Consider the following 19,295-nt stretch of genomic DNA (forward strand, 5'->3'; position numbering starts at 1 on the left):
GAAATAGAATTGGTATTTTTCAATATTGTATTTCATTTATAATATAATTTAGAGATTTCAGACGCTAAAGTAATGAACTCAGGATTTGCAGTTGATAATGAGGAACTTGTTGGATTGCACACTTTGTCATCGTCATCATTTGGCATACGTATGTTTTTCTGAAACTGTATGTGGACTTTACGTCATGCATCATCCTGTCAAGTATGTACATTAGATCAGCACGGCTAGCACATGATTGAATGGACAGTATGTCGACACAAGGTCACGCGAGAAAGATTACCCGTCCTGTTCTTATCAATATAGTTAGTGCGAGACGGGTAGTCTATTCCGCGTGACCTTGCATCGACATCGATATACTGTCGATTCCATCATATGTTAGCCGTGAACGTTTGTGATAGGATTATAACAATCTCGATTTTTTTATTTCCACGAACCTACCGGCTAACTACCACCAACTTCTTAAACTTAAGTATGCTATCTCTTTCACATCTACGGAATGTAAATGAGATAGCAAATGACGACGGGTAAAAAAAAATAACCCTTGTAATAACAAATACCCTTATCACTAGATTTGTAGAAAGCCCCAGACTCCCAGAATGTGTTTATCGGTTATCGGGCATGTTTCTACTTTAGATACCATAAAATAAAAACGGATTTCGTTATGGTAGTTTGTATTTTTGAAACGTTGACTGAACACCTGCGGCTGGCGGCCCTTCAAAAGATCTTTGAGCATGTTATTTTGCCGTTTAATAATATGAAGAAATTGTCAATAACAGGTATTTAAGAAGACCATATAATAAGTAATAAATAGTAATTTGCCTACGTAATGATAGTTGGTAATTAATTTAGATAAATACGTCTGATATTGTTCTGCATGCACAGAAAAAAAAAGTTCTCCAGCCAAGTAAATACTCTTGGTTCAAGACATTTTGTGTTTCCTATATAAGGAAACAATAAAATTCTTGCGTCAAGATATAAAATATTTCAAAGTTTATTAATTAAGCTAAAAAATTAAATTCTCTATCCGAGCTATAAAAAGTTTTTTTAAAAGCCTATTATTCTCACCAAGAGCGTTTAAGTTTTGTTTTAAGTATTGTATTTTTTAAATTGAACCTAACTGTCTTAGTGCAATACTTAAAAAACTTGCGCCAAGAAACTTTGTTTCTTGGGGTTAGATACTCATAATTGAATTGAGAATTATATTTCTTCATAAAAACAAGAAAAAGCATTGGTTCAAGAGTACGTTACTCAATGTGAAATATGATATTATTTATATCTAGAGCTGAAATCTCTTAGCGCCAAGTTTAGTATGTCTTGAATAAAAAATGAATTTTCTTAAAATGATTTTCGTCTTTCGTTGAAATCTTTGTAGTTTTCACAATAATCCTCTTCATCTTCTTCTTCTTCCTCGCGTTGCCCCGGCATTTTGCCACGACTCATGGGAGCCTGGGGTCCGCTTGGAAACTAATCCCGAGAATTGGCGTAGGCACTAGTTTTTGCGAAAGCGACTGTCATCTGACCTTTCAACCCAGAGGGTTAAACTAGAGAGGCCTTATTGGGATTAGCCCGGTTACTTCACGATGTTTTCCTTCACCGAAAAGCGACTGGTGAATATCAAATGTTCGTACATAAGTTCCGAAAAACTCATTGGTACGAGCCGGGGTTTGAACCCGCGACCTCCGGATTGCAAGTCATACGCTCTTACCGCTAGGCCACCAGCGCTTTTGTCCTCTTCATCAAATTTATTGATACTATTTTATGTAAAAGTCTCAAACCAAAGTTTTGGTTTTTTTTTCTTTTAAATAGCTTTGGCTCTTGACTGTATATTGACAACATCAAACCAAGAATTAATCGCTCTTGCGTAAAAACTTAAGTCTAAAAGCAACATTTTGGTGCTTCTTCTTTGGAATTTGGTAATATTTTTGGTTTGAGGTAGAGTTACTCAAGATAAAACCGTTTTTTAAGAGCGTGCTATATCTCTTGCTAAGACTTTTTTTTCTTGTGGCGAATAATTAATATCTTAACTCAAATCACTACCATTCGCTTTAAAAATGTGTAAAGATAAAACTAAATAATTTTTATTCTCCTTTAAAAAAATATGTTCTTTTTAACTCAAGACATATTTTATTGGACTAAGCAATTTATTATTTTATTAAAGCAACCGTGCGCAAGAGAGTTTTGCGTTTTGAATTAAGATATCTTTTTTATCTGTGTGTTAGATTATATAATTATTAGATTTATACCTTAGATTTAAGGAATTTAGTAAGTAGTTATATTCAAATACAATTATTATATTGTTCATGAATAAATAAAAATAAATATAAAAAATAAAAGTTCGGTAGCAACAAGGACACTAAAAGCAACGAAGTTAATTTAGAAACATGAAAATATATCCAGTCATCATAACATAGTACATTACGATACAAGTGCGGAAAATAGAGAGGCCTTATTGGGATTAGCCCGGTTACTTCACGATGTTTTCCTTCACCGAAAAGCGACTGGTGAATATCAAATGTTCGTACATAAGTTCCGAAAAACTCATTGGTACGAGCCGGGGTTTGAACCCGCGACCTCCGGATTGCAAGTCATACGCTCTTACCGCTAGGCCACCAGCGCTTTTGTCCTCTTCATCAAATTTATTGATACTATTTTATGTAAAAGTCTCAAACCAAAGTTTTGGTTTTTTTTTTCTTTTAAATAGCTTTGGCTCTTGACTGTATATTGACAACATCAAACCAAGAATTAATCGCTCTTGCGTAAAAACTTAAGTCTAAAAGCAACATTTTGGTGCTTCTTCTTTGGAATTTGGTAATATTTTTGGTTTGAGGTAGAGTTACTCAAGATAAAACCGTTTTTTAAGAGCGTGCTATATCTCTTGCTAAGACTTTTTTTTCTTGTGGCGAATAATTAATATCTTAACTCAAATCACTACCATTCGCTTTAAAAATGTGTAAAGATAAAACTAAATAATTTTTATTCTCCTTTAAAAAAATATGTTCTTTTTAACTCGAGACATATTTATTGGACTAAGCAATTTATTATTTTATTAAAGCAACCGTGCGCAAGAGAGTTTTGCGTTTTGAATTAAGATATCTTTTTTATCTGTGTGTTAGATTATATAATTATTAGATTTATACCTTAGATTTAAGGAATTTAGTAAGTAGTTATATTCAAATACAATTATTATATTGTTCATGAATAAATAAAAATAAATATAAAAAATAAAAGTTCGGTAGCAACAAGGACACTAAAACCAACGAAGTTAATTTAGAAACATGAAAATATATCCAGTCATCATAACATAGTACATTACGATACAAGTGCGAAAAATAGGAAATTCGAAACGAGTGGCGATAAATTAAAACACGACCGAAGGGAGTTCGACACAGTAACGTAATATGCTACTTCTCGCACTAGTGCTATAAAGTAGCCCCATATGTACTGTAAAATGTATTTTGCAGTAGCGGCGGCTTCATACAAACCGATTCCCATGGGTTTTACTAAAAATTTGCGTACGCCCGTAGTCCATCCAAACTATAACTACCTACTTTCATACATGACATACATACGGGCTTCATCGGCTTTACTAAGAAAAATTCTCACGTTACAATTCTTATTCATTTAATTGCAAATTAAACTTATTTAACTGCACCTCTAACTTGCTTTTCGAAATAAATCCCCACATGGCCCTTTTCATAATCCGTTTTTGTCTCTTCACCCACAAATTCATGTATTTACTTCGATGCTGTCTGATATGGAAATACCCCACCACACTCGTCAATTGACAGCACCCTCCAAATCACCCTTTCCAAGATTCTAAATATCAACTTCGACGCCAGATCATATGGTCCCAAGCGGTTCTCCCTGTCCGACTCGGTGGCCTGGGTGTCCGCTCCTCGACCAGTGTGGCCTTGCCCGCCTTTTTATCCTCCGCTTACAGCTCGCTGTCTCTAGCCGGTAATATCTTAAATCTTCCCCAGATATCCGGCGCTGAGATAGCGAGCCTGGCGGAGGCGAAGAGTGCTTGGTGCAATACTTGCTCTGGAGCGGATGTCCCGGCCACGAAGCATATCCAGAGTGATTGGGATATCCCCGGTCTTAAAGCAACTCACGCTTCTCTCATAGAAAATAGTCCGGACGACTCAGATCGCGCCCGCCTACTAGCTGTCTCTACTAATGAATCAGGACTCTGGCTGAACGCTTTGCCTTCGCGCAATATCGGCACGGTTTTGGATAAAAATGCGTTTAGGATTTCGGTATGCCTGCGAATTGGAGCCAAAATATGCTCCGCCCATACCTGTGCATGCGGCAACGACGTGGACCGGCTAGGCCGACATGGCCTTTCATGCACCAAAAGCGCCGGCCGATTATATCGCCACGGCACTATTAATGATTTGGTTCGGCGGTCCCTGTGTGTGGCGAGAGACGATGGCAAGCGACCGGACGGAGCCACATTGGTGCCGTGGAGACTAGGTAGGCCTTTGGTGTGGGACGCCACTTGCGTAGACACCTTTGCGCTGTCCCACATCCAGGCTACCCGCGCACAAGCCGGCGCTGCTGCAGACCAGGCCCAACTACTCAAGCGCCGCAAATACTCATCTTTACTGCAAGATTATGAGTTTGCGGCGCTTGCAGTGGAGACAATGGGATAGGGCTGGTGCTTACCTCTCCCAGCGTATATCCCTGGCAATACAGAGAGGTAACGCGGCCAGCGTTATGGGATCTTTGCCGCAGGCGGAGGCTTTAGAAGGGGTATTCTTTTTATAACTAATTTATTCATTAGTATATCTTTGTTTTAGTTTTATTTAATATTAGTTTAATTTTTAAGTAGTTTTATTTTATGGCTAGTTTAGTTTTAATTTTATACCTTGTTGGTAAAACCCTGTGATTTAGGAGCATTTAAACATTCATGGAATATTATTTCAAATAAAATATCATGATTTTTTTTATTTGAATAAGAATTATTTATTTCCATTCAATTTCCTCATTGAAGAATTATTCCAGACGGAATTATTTGAAATAATTTTGACGGGAATAAAATCAACGTGATTTTATTCTTACAAATTCTTATTCCAATCATGATTTTATTTGAATGCCCAACACTGGTTATAAGTGAAATCCTATTAGTGAAAATCATGGCGTCGCTGGCGTCAGATGTCTTCGGCGGATCTTACATTCTTGTCAGATGAAGATTTTTTTAATTGTTTGATTATGTCAGAAGTTTTTTTTTACGCGTGTATTACGCAGATTACGCTACGCCTGTCGTAATGAAAATGAAAAATATTTATATGCATTAATAAATGTTACATAGTGTTGTAAAATGTTGGGACTTCTATTAAGTCACGCTCCTCCGTAGCACCCAGTTGTAGGTTGAAGAAGATAAAAAACAATAAACTTAAGCTAATACAATTTCATCTACATTGTGTGCAAAGTGCCGTGTGCCGAGGGCCTTAGATTTTACTCATCGTTTACGATCAATAAGTATTTGATTGAAGACTTAAAAATGCTGCTTGTTTATAGGATATACGAGGTAGTTTTTGTAATTAACGGATTCTCACAGACAAATTATTTAAGTGAGCGATTCGTATGCGATAGCATATTACTGTATCGATGATGTATTAATTTATTAATAAGTTTTGTTTTCATAGTTTAGTATATAATAAGTATTCATATTTAGATTAGTGGTAACACGTTGTAAAAAAATTGTGCTAACCGCCAATTGTTTGTTAACCTGTTGCTACCGATGGGAACCTATAATTGACTCTCTGTTATCTACATATATAACTATTGTGCTGTTTGATAGCTATTGGTTCTCTGAATAATAAATAAATAAAATATTGTACCATTTTCTTGAAATTAATGTTTTGATTTAAAAATCAAGGTGGAAAATGATATAGGTATCCCAAGTAGCACAAAACTGCATTATAAGGTGTCACAAACTGTTCACGTCGGTAACTTTAGCATTTATATAGAGTTATAATATGACATCCCAACTGCAATAGCTGAAAATTAAGCTATCGTCTGTATAATAACGTTATTATGCATCACCACTGCACAACTGTAATGCTGCAAGCGTTAATATGGGAAAACAGTTCTATATTATACAGCTTTTAGCAATTAATGGAACTGAGAGCTGAAATGTGGAACTGTAAGCTGTATTGGCGCATTTTTGTGGGCTTTAACTAAGCTATATTCTGAATAAGACGCCACAAGTGTACCCTTAGACGCTTGCATTTTAAGAAAGAACATGTGAACTACTATATTGCAATCAGTTATTCAGTGATATCAATTAACAATGATATAATGCGCCTGGCTGCATATAGTGGAACTTTAGTAGTGTTAATCAGCTTATTCCATGCAATCCTATAATAACACCTATAAAGCCCCCATGATCGCTTTGGATGAATTCATATACTTCTGAATTACAGCAAACTGCTGGTTATTAGATCACATGTGGCTTGTGAACCCAATTGGAGCTGAATACTTGTACCAGCGTGGGCTATTAATCTGCTAATGTAATTAAATAAGATCTTATAGACTACATTTTTATCGCCTCATAGTTATTTATTAGTTACTCGCCACTAGCGTGGCGACATTGTGATCTGGAAACAGAAAAGGAAAACTGGCGGAATACGCCGAAAAATTAATAGAGAATTTTTGAAATCCCTAAAACTCATACGGAGAGTTTAGTAGTTCATTGCTAACTGTGCCACTATTTGCGTACAATGCGGCCCACAATTATGCTATACACAAATATATAACTGATTTGTTTGACACAAGATCTCGCCGTGTCAGCTCTTTGCTGACTTATGTACTACGAGTGGACACTTAGTCATCTCAGTACTAGTCAATGTACCTCGAGTGAACACTGAAATAGCTTCTACCATTTTATCGTGGTTAATACGGTACACATTGGTGATCTGCCATTTTTTTAGATTTCAATGTTATATATTATTCATTTATCCTAATTAAGTCAACGAAAACTACACCGGATTTGTGTAGGAAACCGGATGATTTTATGAGTAACAGCTTATAGTCAATTTATACGAGTATTATGAATAAAAAAGTATTCTTTGTTCATAACATCGACTTATTTAATACTAAAATTTTCAAGTAAACAGTGATATTTTGGGGGCGCGTGTAAAATTTATCTACATTCGTATAGTATTTGACAATAAAATTTCTTTCCCATTTGAAATTCACACACATGGGAATAAAATCAATGTTGTACTTAGGTACCAAAACTAACGTTTACACCTTCATTGCACCTTCTTTATAAACATCACGTCACGAAATAGTTCATGCTAACAATATAAGAAAATAATAAAGGAGTGGAGCAATAAATATCCACAATCGTCCCAATTATGCATTCTCAACTCCTTAGAAGCGTTAAATCAATCCTTTTAAGTACTTTGTGCTGAAAAAAGGGCAACAGGGACTCTATTAATCAGCCATTAAGCTGTAAATAGGTAACACGTGATCCACTAATCAGTCAATGTTCAGCTCTTAGGGTGACTGTTACCTTTAGTAATGCTGATATAATGCTGATATAGTGCAATATTTCCAATTATTCAGCTGACAGCTGATTAATTTGTGCCCAAAATAGAGTTATAGCAGCACTTACAGCGCCTCTAACACTCTTATTCAGCTGGTTTATACAGCTAAGGGTTCTATTCTGGACAATAATTCAGCTACTATACAGCAGGTCTGTGGGATCTATCTATAGAAAGGGATGCAATCGACATTACCATATCCTAACACGCTTGATCCCACGTATGTGATTAACCTCATCGCTCCAGTCACCGCTTTAAGTGTCGGTTATCAGTACGCTATCCGAGCGGATAATTATAGACGCAGGGTTGGGTCTGTTGCAGGACGACACCTCACCACCGATGGTACGCGAGCGGGGAGCGCACGAGCGGCGGTGGCGGCGCGACGGGCGGTGAGAGCACACCCAGCACGCCGGGCGGCGCCGACAGCGGGCGGCGGCGGCGCCCGTCCGGCTCGGGCTCGTCGCGCTCCGAGTCCAGCTCGCCCGAACCTTCCGATACCTCGCGTGCCTCCACGCCTGCGCAGCCGCTACCGCACACGCCGCACCACAACGCGCACCGCACGCCGCCCGGCATACAACACCAGGTATGTACCTACCCAGGGGCGGCCTTTGGGGGTGGCGAACGGGGCAACCGCCCGGGGCCTCGCGCAACAGGCTGATTAGTTTTTTACGTGTTCAGAATTCAGTCATTTATTGCCTTCATAGGTACATATTAAGGTGATACATAAGAATTCTGATCAGCTATGAACCCTGTAAGGGCACTGCAAAACGTAACTTACGTACCAGTAATAAGTAGCTATCAATCACTATTAAAGGTTACATTACATAAAATATTTAATTAAATATTACAATTATATCCCGACGGAATGACACTGGTGCCTTGGAGCATGGGTCGGCCGCTAGTGTGGGACGCTACATGCGTTGATACCCTGGCACCGTCCCATGTCCCGAGCACCAAAGTTACCGCTGGCGCTGCGGCATCCTCGGCCGAAAGCCTCAAGCGCCGCAAATATTCAGCACTAGGAAGCAGCTACATGTTTGCGGCGTTTGGCGTTGAAACCTTGGGGCCATGGGGGCCAAGTGCGCGTCGGCTTTTTAAAGATTTGTCGGCGCGCCTAATAGAGGCCTCGGGCGACCAGAGGGCTGGCCACTATTTCGCTCAGCGTATAAGTATCGCCATACAGCGGGGAAATACGGCCAGCCTTCTAGGCACCTTGCCCATTGACGGCGATTTGGGCCAAATTTTTTATCTTTAGTTTAAGTTGTTAGTAAGTTTTATTTTATTATGTATGTTTATTTCTTTGTTTTTGGATATTAAAATCACAGTAATAGAAATATTACATTACATGTTATTGAATTACGACTAAATATTAAATATTATCAAATTTACATTACAATTGACGATTATATACTATTAAATTTAACATCACGATTAATTACATATTAAATATTTTATTTTATTATTAGTTATTACATTATATTTCATATAGTTACATTTTCATTCAGGAATTCTAGTACAGAGTAAAAGGCTTTTTGAATTAAATATGTTTTGAGTTGGGTTTTAAATGCACTTATATTACTGAGTTCTCGGATCTGATGAGGGATTTTGTTAAATATTTTTATTGTCATGGCAAAAGGACCAGAGCTAACCATCTTCAATTTGGTCTCAGGTAGAGCTAGTTTTTTTCTAGGTCGTAAAGAAGATCCGTGTGAGTATTCTGGAAATAATGGCAAGTTGTTTTTCACGAACATAGAAGCTTCTAAGATGTATATTGAAGGTAGAGTCAACATGTTTTGTTCTATAAAGTAGTGTTGTACGTGAAACATGAGTAGAGTCAAAATCGATGCAGAAGTTATCTAAGACGGACACTTAGACGTGGACGTAAGAGTGGTTATTTGCAAAAAACAGTGGTAAAAAGTGTCATGGAACAATCGCTTAATTTATTTTTGCAGACATTTTTTATGAAGTTTAAATTTGTTTTGTTGCGCCGCCGTATGCAATTTGGTATATCTGATATAAAAGTGGCATGCCAAAATCGGACAACGAGAGGGAGATTCCAGCCCTCGAGAACCCACAACGGCCACAACCATAGTGCGAGGCCCTAGACAGCTACAGAAGGGTTGAATTCGGAAATGACAATGGTTAATTGTTTAGTAATGAACCGAAAGGCCGGAGGGCGATATGCAGGACAGCAGAGCTCAGACACGTACAAAAGGTGACGGATCACAATAATGAGCTTCAAGGCCCTAGGTGGCAGTTAAAGCCCAAAATGTGCAGCCTAACGCCAATTGCCGATTTACTGAATAGCTATAATAGGATGACTCAAAAAAACTGCATACGGCTGAAGGCCGAAAACATCCAAGGAAGTCGCGCTTTCAAGCGATGCCAAAGGTTGAGTAGCAATATATTCGAGAGCATATTGATGTCCAGGCTATGCTCTCCTGCAGCTTGGCCTTGCATGGAAACGCTCCTCGATCATACAGTTGGGCCTTCGGCCGTTTGTCCGATTCCAAGTTATGCTCTCTTGTAGCTCAACCTTTGGCCTCACACGGCAGTCCTTCTGTTCTTCGTGGAGCTCGGCCTTCGGCCATACGTTGTAAAACACTTGGCCATTCGTTTTTGTTTGTAACTCGGCCTTTGGCCACGCATAAATGCGCTGCAGGAAAGCTATAGATCTTACTGAAACACTAAGCCAAGCTCGGCTTTCGGTCTCGCGTACACTTGGCTATTGGTTCAATTCCAAGTTATGCTCTTCTGCAGCTCGGCTTTAGACTCGCAGGAAACTCCACATTCCGGGCTGCCGGCCCTATATTTGCGGAGCTTAGTCGTCGGCTTCGCTCACTCTGCGTGTTCGATTCCAAGCTTTCCTGCAGCTCGGTTTTCGGCTTCGCACGGGTTGCCATCGAGATTGGACGCTTCGGATCTTGTGTCCTAGTTGGAGCCCGGCGTCCTGCCTCGCTTCTCTCTTACACAACGCTTAACACTAAGGCATGGGCATCAGTTCATGACCGAGCTCCATTCTCTTGAGCTCGGCCTTTGGACCGTCTACAAGACGTGTCCCTGAAACGGCGTACTAATAGAGGTAAAACAGGGGCCTCGCAAAGATTTTCCGCCCGGGGCCTCGCAGAGGCTAAGGCCGCCCCTGTACCTACCTCAACTGAACATCTCAAGCTGAAAGTAGAACCTCGATTATCCGACAACGAATAATTGGGTCGGAAACAGGTTTGCAATTTGCATAGATGGCGCCATCATAGATTGCCCCTTTCTGTTTTGTTTTGTTCTTTTGGACTTAGAGGGCTGGCATCCAGGCCATAACATAAAGAAAAACCAAGAAATTGACTCAATTCTAGGGATTGACAGGGCAAGCTATGCTGGCGCCATGGCCAACTCCCATGGAGACCGAGTTTAGTTCGGATAATCGAAATGTGAGTGTTTTTGCGACGAGGTCAATCAAAAACAATCTTTTCACATAAAAATGTGCAGTATATCGTCAAGTGACATCAGAAACTCACCAATTACTACTACAACTGCAGGACCATAGTGAACCGTAGTAGTGGAATTGTAATTAGTTAATTATTAAAAATTGATATACACCGTGTTTTTTTTTTCCTTTATACCCTAATTGATAATTAAATTCCATTAAATCTACCACTATGTTGCAAGTAAAATGAAACGTTCCATAAAAAGTAAAGAAAGAAGACACGTAAGTAAATGATTCACTACTAATTTGAAATATAACATTTAAATGCTTAGTTTAAATAATCAGACTTATAAAAAAAGCGGCCAAGTGCGAGTCGGACTCGCCCATGAAGGGTTCCGTATCATTTATGACGTATAAAAAAAAACTACTTACTAGATCTCGTTCAAACCAATTTTCGGTGAAAGTTTGCATGGTAATGTACATCATATATATTTTTTAGGTTTATCATTCTCTTATTTTAGAAGTTACAGGGGAGGGGGGGGGGGGGGGGGGAAACATACATTTTACCACTTTGGAAGTGTCTCTCGCGCAAACTATTCAGTTTAGAAAAAAAATTATATTAGAAACCTCAATATCATTTTTGAAGATCTATCCATAGATACCCCACACGTATGGGTTTGATAAAAAAATTTTTTTTAGTTTTAGTTCGAAGTATGGGGAACCCCCAAAATTTATTGTTCTTTTTTTTTTTTTTTTTTTTTTTTGTGTGAAAATCTTAATGCGGTTCATAGAATACATCTACTTACCAAGTTTGAACAGTATAGTTTAGGAAAAAAGTGGCTGTGACATAAACGGACAGACAGACGGACATGACTAATCTATAAGGGTTCCGTTTTTTGCCATTTGGCTACGGAACCCTAAAAAGCAGTCCCCATTCATCAATATTGAATTAAAACTGTTTAGAAGTAGAAATGTTCGTTTTGAAGTGGTAATACTTCAGGTCTAAACAACATTTGGAATTCCGTTTTAATACAATTACATTCTCGTATTAGCCCTTAAGGCCTAAATCATGCATTTAAATGCATGATTTTTTCTTTTTGTCTGAAATTAAAGTGTAAAGTGAGTCTATGTGTCCGAAACAAGCAAAGCGTCCCACTTTGTCGCTTGCCATAAGGACTAGATTTGCTTGTATCTTTATACGAATAATTTGCTAAGGTATCCTTTTGGCAAGCGACAAAGTGGGACGCTTCCGTATTCCATACAAAAACGGGTTTTATTATGTTCATCACCTCAGTAATATAATTATATTTTTATTATTTTAATAAGGTTAGTGACAGCTGGCCCATCATACAGACGTTGACAGATGTCATTGTGACACAGACATTTCTTGGTAGATTTAATGGAATTTAATTATGAATTAGGGTATAATTTCAAGGGTGCATTGCTGAGCTTAAATTAAGTAACTTTCTCAAAGATACCGGTATTCTAATTACTCGCGTGTTACAACAACGCTATATGCAACATTTAATTACTTTTTACAAAAATAAAAACTTAAATTAACTATGCCATCTAGTTTCCTTAAACATACCCATACCCGGAGTTAACGGAATTCAATAAAAACGGTGTATATGTTAACGTTTAAATTATTATTTTTATAAAATGGAAAAATTTTTGTTCACGAAATGCTGTGCAGCGTTTGGGTTATATAGAACCGTTGGAGAATTTTACATCCGGCCCCACTAGATTTCACGTAGTAATTCATAATTATGGTGTTTTGCAAACAGAAAGTAAAAATAATCATTTGGTAGCGTAAATGTTGCCACCAGTGACTTAAAAGCGCTACATGCTGCGAATTAGCGCGAATAAAACCAACCTAGTTAACATTTACATTTTCATCTGTCTTATTCGGAAAATTCACCTTTCATAGGCTGATAATCGGGTGGAAAGTAATTGCATTTCCTACCCTAGGGTGGAAAGTAATTTTTTTTAATTTGTTCTTTGAGCCACGGCTAACAGCCATCTATGCCATATTATTAAGTTAAGATAAAGATATTTTTCTACTCCCGTACTTTTATTTGTCATTTAAAGGGTCGTGCACACATCTTAAAACTTTACCTTATAGTTGTCAAGACACGTCTTTTGTCTATTCCCCAAAAACGCATTTGTGCTTACACGCAGTATCTTTTTGGCACTTTTCGATACTTCGTGTAATGACCACTTAAAATTATTGTATGAAATACATTGTTGCCAACCTTATTTTAAATGTCATCTCTGACAAATATATAAGTAAACCATAGACAAGATTTTTTATTCTTTATTCTTCCTTTATTGCACCATGGTAATTACAAAATGGTATTTACATGCGAAAGAGTAAGTATCTCATGGACCCAGAATGGGTATGGCAATTTTATCCTTAAAACTAACTTAAGTGCTAATACGTACATAGGTATTTACATTTACATTTATCAATTAAAGTATCAACATAATTATTAAAATAGTATCATAATTTAATTTCATTCATTCATTTTCCCGCCCGTACCCTCCATTCTTTGCTACTTCTTGAATGTTGGTTGTGGTTGTCGAATAAAAACTTGACTTTTGTGTTAAAAAACAGTGTGTCTTTCAAGTTAAAATGGATGAAGACGAAAACTTAGTGTCTACGCCTGAAGAAATATCAGTGATGGCCCAAGATGTCACAAAAAAATTGCTGCTTTCAAAATCGCGATAGATGACATGAAAATTATTTGTTAAATTCACAATTTTATTTCAAAGTAAGTGCTTGGTCGTAGAAAAAGTATTGTATGCAACGTTGTTTAACTGAGTCAATAAATATCTTCCTCTCTTAAACAACGGTTGCATAAAATAGTATTTATTATTCAAGTAGGCATATTACAATGCGCTTATTAACGTCAAATAAACCTACACCGGCTCTAACCCTACACCTCTGATCCGAGAAGATTTAAATCCCCCCTCGATTGGGGGTGCGTATAGACAGCTATAATGTTTTTATATAATTTTAGTTGCAATAACGCTCATTTGATATAATTATTGTTTGACATAACTACAAATGATTTTTTTTCCATTTTACGCTGCAGCCGCAGGATATACCTTTTACAGTAAAGGTCTAAAATCTTAATGTTAAAGCCTAAGATTAACGATGGTCTTCAGACTAGGCAAAGCCTGTATCGTGGTTACCGGTTTAAAGATAGTTAAATATAACAATTTTGACACCAAATATTTTTTTTACACATTATGTACCATTATATTTTCACATTATGTATCATTATTGTTTCTTATAATGTTAATTATATGTAATAACATTTCTTATAACGTCCTTTGAGTATAATGTTCATTTCTAATAATAATCAAATGTTATAACGCTAATTTCATCTAAAGCACAGTGAGAATAACTGTATTTTTATATAATGTATTAGAGATATAATTCCAAATTAAATACCAGAAAAATTGGGTAACTTAGAATTTTACTGTGAACCCTAAAGAAACGAACTGCTATCACAAATAATAATAATAATAAGCCCCCAGGGCAGCTTGTGGCGAGCTGAATGGGAAGTGACGTCCCTTGGGTCCCATACCCCCGAGAGTCGGTCAGGCCCCTCTCTCCGGCTTGCCTTCATTGGCCGGCTGGAGTGAACACTGAGCAGGGGCCACAGGACTCTCACCTCTGGCTTGCCTTTGCCGGCCGTCCAGAGTGGGGTGTCAGAGCTATATGCTGACAGCCACTGGGTATAAAGTGGCGCACACCTCTCCACACCCTGAGCCGCTCACGCAATGTTGTCCCCTTGTCGCTCTGTGCGAGCGGCCGTTTTCGGGGACCCATATTGTGAGTTAGCGAGTCACCACCTGTCCATTTTTCGTGTTTTTTAACATATGATCAGGGCAGGTGCCATAGTCACCTCCATAGTTTCGGTTACCAGTCCACTAGCAACTCAACCCAATAGCCCGGTTTCTTTTTGTACCTTTTTCTTACAATAGTCCTACACTAACCGGGGCTTGTCCGTGGGTGCACTGCTATAGTGTGAACAGGGATAATCGTCGGTTGGTGTCACATTACTTTTAGAGTAAATTGTCTTATTACAAGGGCCCCACGCACGCCTTCCAAAATGCCCGGGACCCCATGGTCCCGAGAATTTGTAAGAGACATACAAATAATAATAATGATAATAAAATTCTTTGTTGTGCACTACTAAAGAAAAGCTCATATTACAAACAAAGACAGGACTTAAATTAGTAGGTAACAACAGGTTAGGTTACACAAATGTAGGTTTGGTTAGGTTTGAACTATGACCCCTAAAGCAACGAATTGTTATCAGAATAATAGGTTAGGTTAGAACTGTTATTCTGATAGCAAGAACCTACAGGAAATGATATAAATTAGTTAAAGATGGTTAAACAAAACGCAAAATATACAAAAAATTAAATATATTTATTTTTTCATTAAACTTTGCAATATCATTTAAACTAAAATTAGAAGCCATTGCTCGCAGGAATTCATTTTCCTTGTATTCTTGTTTTCGCTCTAGTAGTAGTAGTTATATGAGTTGTAAATTAAATGTTAATTATACCATATGATTGTTATAATAAATAAGTGTTATATCAAATGTACTCAGTGGCGTAGCTAGAATGGGTGACACCCGGTGTGGAAATTCTCGGTGTTACCCCAAAATTCAATCTAAATTGTATAATATATTAAACTAATAGAATAGAATAGAATAGAATAGAATAGAATAGAAGAAATTTATTCAGAAAACGCTTAAGTTTAGGTACCTAATACATGAGACGACAGAATCAAATTATTATTAAGCGTCACTGAAAAGGTTTCCACTCAGCTTAATGTTAAGATACCACCTAAGGGTCTCGACGCTGGTCTTCCGTGGAAACCTTTCCGAGAGAGCGCAGCTACACGCTAAAGTACAAAATTTTATATATTTAAGTACAGAAGTTTCAAGTAAATATCATAAGGCTATAATTATTATTCAATTAAAAACTACAATGACAAATAAATTATTTAAATTATCGGTACCTAAACAGTCAGTCAGTCGTCATACAAGGCGAAATAAATTATAGGGTAGGCGTTCGTTCTAGTACATGGCATAGTGATGGCACAGGAGTATACCCAATATTTATAATTTTTGTATGTGTAAAATATGTTTTTTAAATTTACATTTGTGTAGTAATAGTAATTTATGTTTAATATTCCATAGCTCAGATTTACTCCATTGCTTTCATTTTAGATTCCACGAGAGCTCTCAATAGTCCTTACACCCTGGCGGGTGTTGCCTCTGCGTGCATTCTACGAGTATGTAGGGCTTGCAATTCGAATATTCGACCTGTTTTGATATTCGAAAATTCGGCCGCTCAGTTTTCGAATGTTCGACATTTTTTTACGACTCGAAAAAAGAAAATGCGCTGTAGTTCCGTTTCTGTGTGTTTTGCCGGTTTTAAACAATGAATGAGGAACGGTAGAGGTACATAATGGCATAGATAAATAAGAAGTAATAGAGTGCTCACTCCATACATCAGTTTTGGTACAGTCAGCGTCAAATACTTTGTAGCAACCAAAGGAGCCAAATAGTTCGGTACACCATATATTTAGTATGGTGTACCGAACTATTTGGCCACTTTGACTGCTACGAAGTATTTGACGCTGACTGTACCAAAATGCTTATTATATTCGCAGTCGACATCTAGCATAGACATACTGAGAGTTCCGCTACTCGATGCTAGATGTCGATTGCGCATTTTGGTACCAAAATTGATGTATGGAGTGAGCACTCTATTACTTCTTATTTCTCTATGTCAAAATCTCTCGGGTTCCTCGTACACACGATGCATATTATTTCCTTAATGGTGGTTGTGCAAACTGCCACAGTTTTACGAATTTTTATAGATGGCACTACTGATGTTCACGGTCGGGTGTCACCCCTAAATGGGTAGCTCTTTACAAATACCGAAGCCGAAAATTGTTAATAAAGACGCCACGACTATTTTTTGACTCGGTTAAACAACGTTGCATACAATACTTTTCCTACGACCAAGCACTTTGAAATAAAATTGTAAATTTAACAAATATGTTTCATGTCATCTATCGCGATTTTGAAGGCAGCAAATTTTTAGTGACTTCTTGGGCCATCACATCACTGATATCTCTTCAGGCGTATAGACACAAAGTTATCGTCTTCATCCATTTTAACTTTAAAGACACACTGTTTTTTAACACAAAACTTAAGTTTTTATTCGACAACAACAATAACCAAATTCAAGAAGTAGCAAAGAATGGAGGGTACGGGCGGGAAAATGAATGAATGAAATTAAACAAATATTGTCTATGGTTCACTTATTTGTCAGAGATGACATTTAAAATAAGGTTGGCAACAATGTATTTCATACAATATTTTTTAAGTGGTCATTACACGAAGTATCGAAAAGTGCCAAAAAGATGTATGCAAAAAATGCGTTTTTGGGGAATAGACTAAAGACTTGTCTTGACAACTATAAGGTAGGGTTTTAAAGATGTGTGCACGACCCTTTAAATGACGAATAAAAGTACGGGAGTAGAAAAATATACATTATATAAATCTGACAGATTGCTATTGCTATACCTACAAAAAATATTTGATGTGCTTTCTTATCTGAGCTGTGTCACCTATACAATGATTTTACATATTACACATAATACAATGATTTTAATTGCTACTTATTTTTACAGTTTCTGGTTTGGACCATGCATGTTTGTCTGTCAAGTAGTCATCGACTCTGTAATAAGCCTTCAACATCAATGACTTTTTTTAAGTAATTCTTAAGAGCTGGCAAGGGTAACTTGTTATAAAAATGATGCATTGCCCAACGAATGACTTTTGTATTTTGCGGACACGAAACTTTCTGATAGAAAGCTTATTTTTATTTCTAGTGTTATAGTTATGGACATCTGAATTCTTGTGAAGGAGTCGATTCTTAACAACATAAATAATACTATCGTAGATGTATTGGGAAGCTACAGTTAAAATATTAATTTATTTGAAAGTTCTCTTAATGATTAACGTGCTCTTACGTTATATATAGAACGAATGGTTCTCTTTTGTAAGACAAATATAGTCTGTATGTCAGCTGCTTTGCCCCAAAACCAGAATACCATATGACATTATACTATGAAAATAACTATAATAGACAAGGCGAGCTGTCTCAACATTGGTCAATTGCCTGATTCCCCAACGGCGTAAGCGGCCGAACTTTGTTTGCTAGCGTTCTTATGTGAGGACTCCATTGTAATTTTTTGTCCAATGATAAACCAAGAAACAGTGCTTTATCTACCATCTCTAAGCGTTCATTATTCAAAAGTATCTTAGTCTCGACTGGTTTAACAGTCGGCAAAGAAAATCAATACATTTGGTTTTCTTAGCATTAAGAAGCAAATTGTTAATAGTAAACCCTTTAAGTACATCAACAAGTGTGCTAATTACATTGTAATCGATAGATTTCCGATCAACTTTAAAAAGTAGTAATGTATCATCAATCATCATCATCAGCAAAAAGAACATAGGTTTGGGGTCATCCATTAATTACATCACAGGAATTTCTAGGTTTTTTGACCCCTCCCCCCTCCCTGTCACACTTGGTCACATTTGGCAAACTCCTCCCCCCGTTGTGACGTTACATTTTTGGCAATTTTTTTCAACAAAATCGGCGAAGCGAAGTAGGTACTATTGATATTTTATCATTCATTCATTCATTACGTTCGCCATTTCACTATCTGAAGGTTGTCTGGAAGAGATCGCTGTTTAGCGATAAGTCCGCCTGTTGATACCTACATATTTATACCTTTACATAATTTATACCATTTTTTTGTAGTGTGCAATAAAGCATTTTATTATTTATTACTATTATTATCGTTCCAAAAACTTGTTATTGAACTCTACAGCGAATAAAAAATGAAATAAATACTGATGAAGTTAAAGTGACGTCACAAAGTTTGTGACTCCCCCCTCCACCTTGTCACAACATGTCACATTTTCTTGAACCCCCCCTCCCCCGAAACGTCTGATGTAATTAATGGATGATCCCTTTTCATGATAGATGGGAAATCATTTATATAATCCAAAAACAGGAATGGACCCAAAATAGAACCTTGTGGCACTCCTAATTGAACTACAGTTTGTTTACAACAACTGTTTGTGTTCTATTGCTAACATAGGAAGACATAAAGTTTAGGGCCTTTTCTGATAGACCATAGTGTTCTAATTTCATAATGACCGTTCCATGCTCCACACTTGTTATTCAGTTAAAAGCTCTCATATTAGGTTTCG

General features: G+C 37.3%; 1 protein-coding gene across 1 annotated transcript in view; it reads left to right on the plus strand.

Moving 5' to 3' along the window:
* Positions 1-19,295, plus strand: part of LOC133526103 (protein split ends) — a 219,622-nt gene that overhangs the window by 133,408 nt on the left and 66,919 nt on the right. Inside the window, 1 exon segment of the mRNA XM_061862566.1 lies at positions 7,875-8,136. Coding sequence (XP_061718550.1) covers positions 7,875-8,136 — 262 coding nt within the window.

The sequence above is a fragment of the Cydia pomonella genome, chromosome 16 (assembly GCF_033807575.1).
Source record: "Cydia pomonella isolate Wapato2018A chromosome 16, ilCydPomo1, whole genome shotgun sequence".
In the NCBI taxonomy this organism is placed as follows: Eukaryota; Metazoa; Arthropoda; class Insecta; order Lepidoptera; family Tortricidae; genus Cydia; species Cydia pomonella.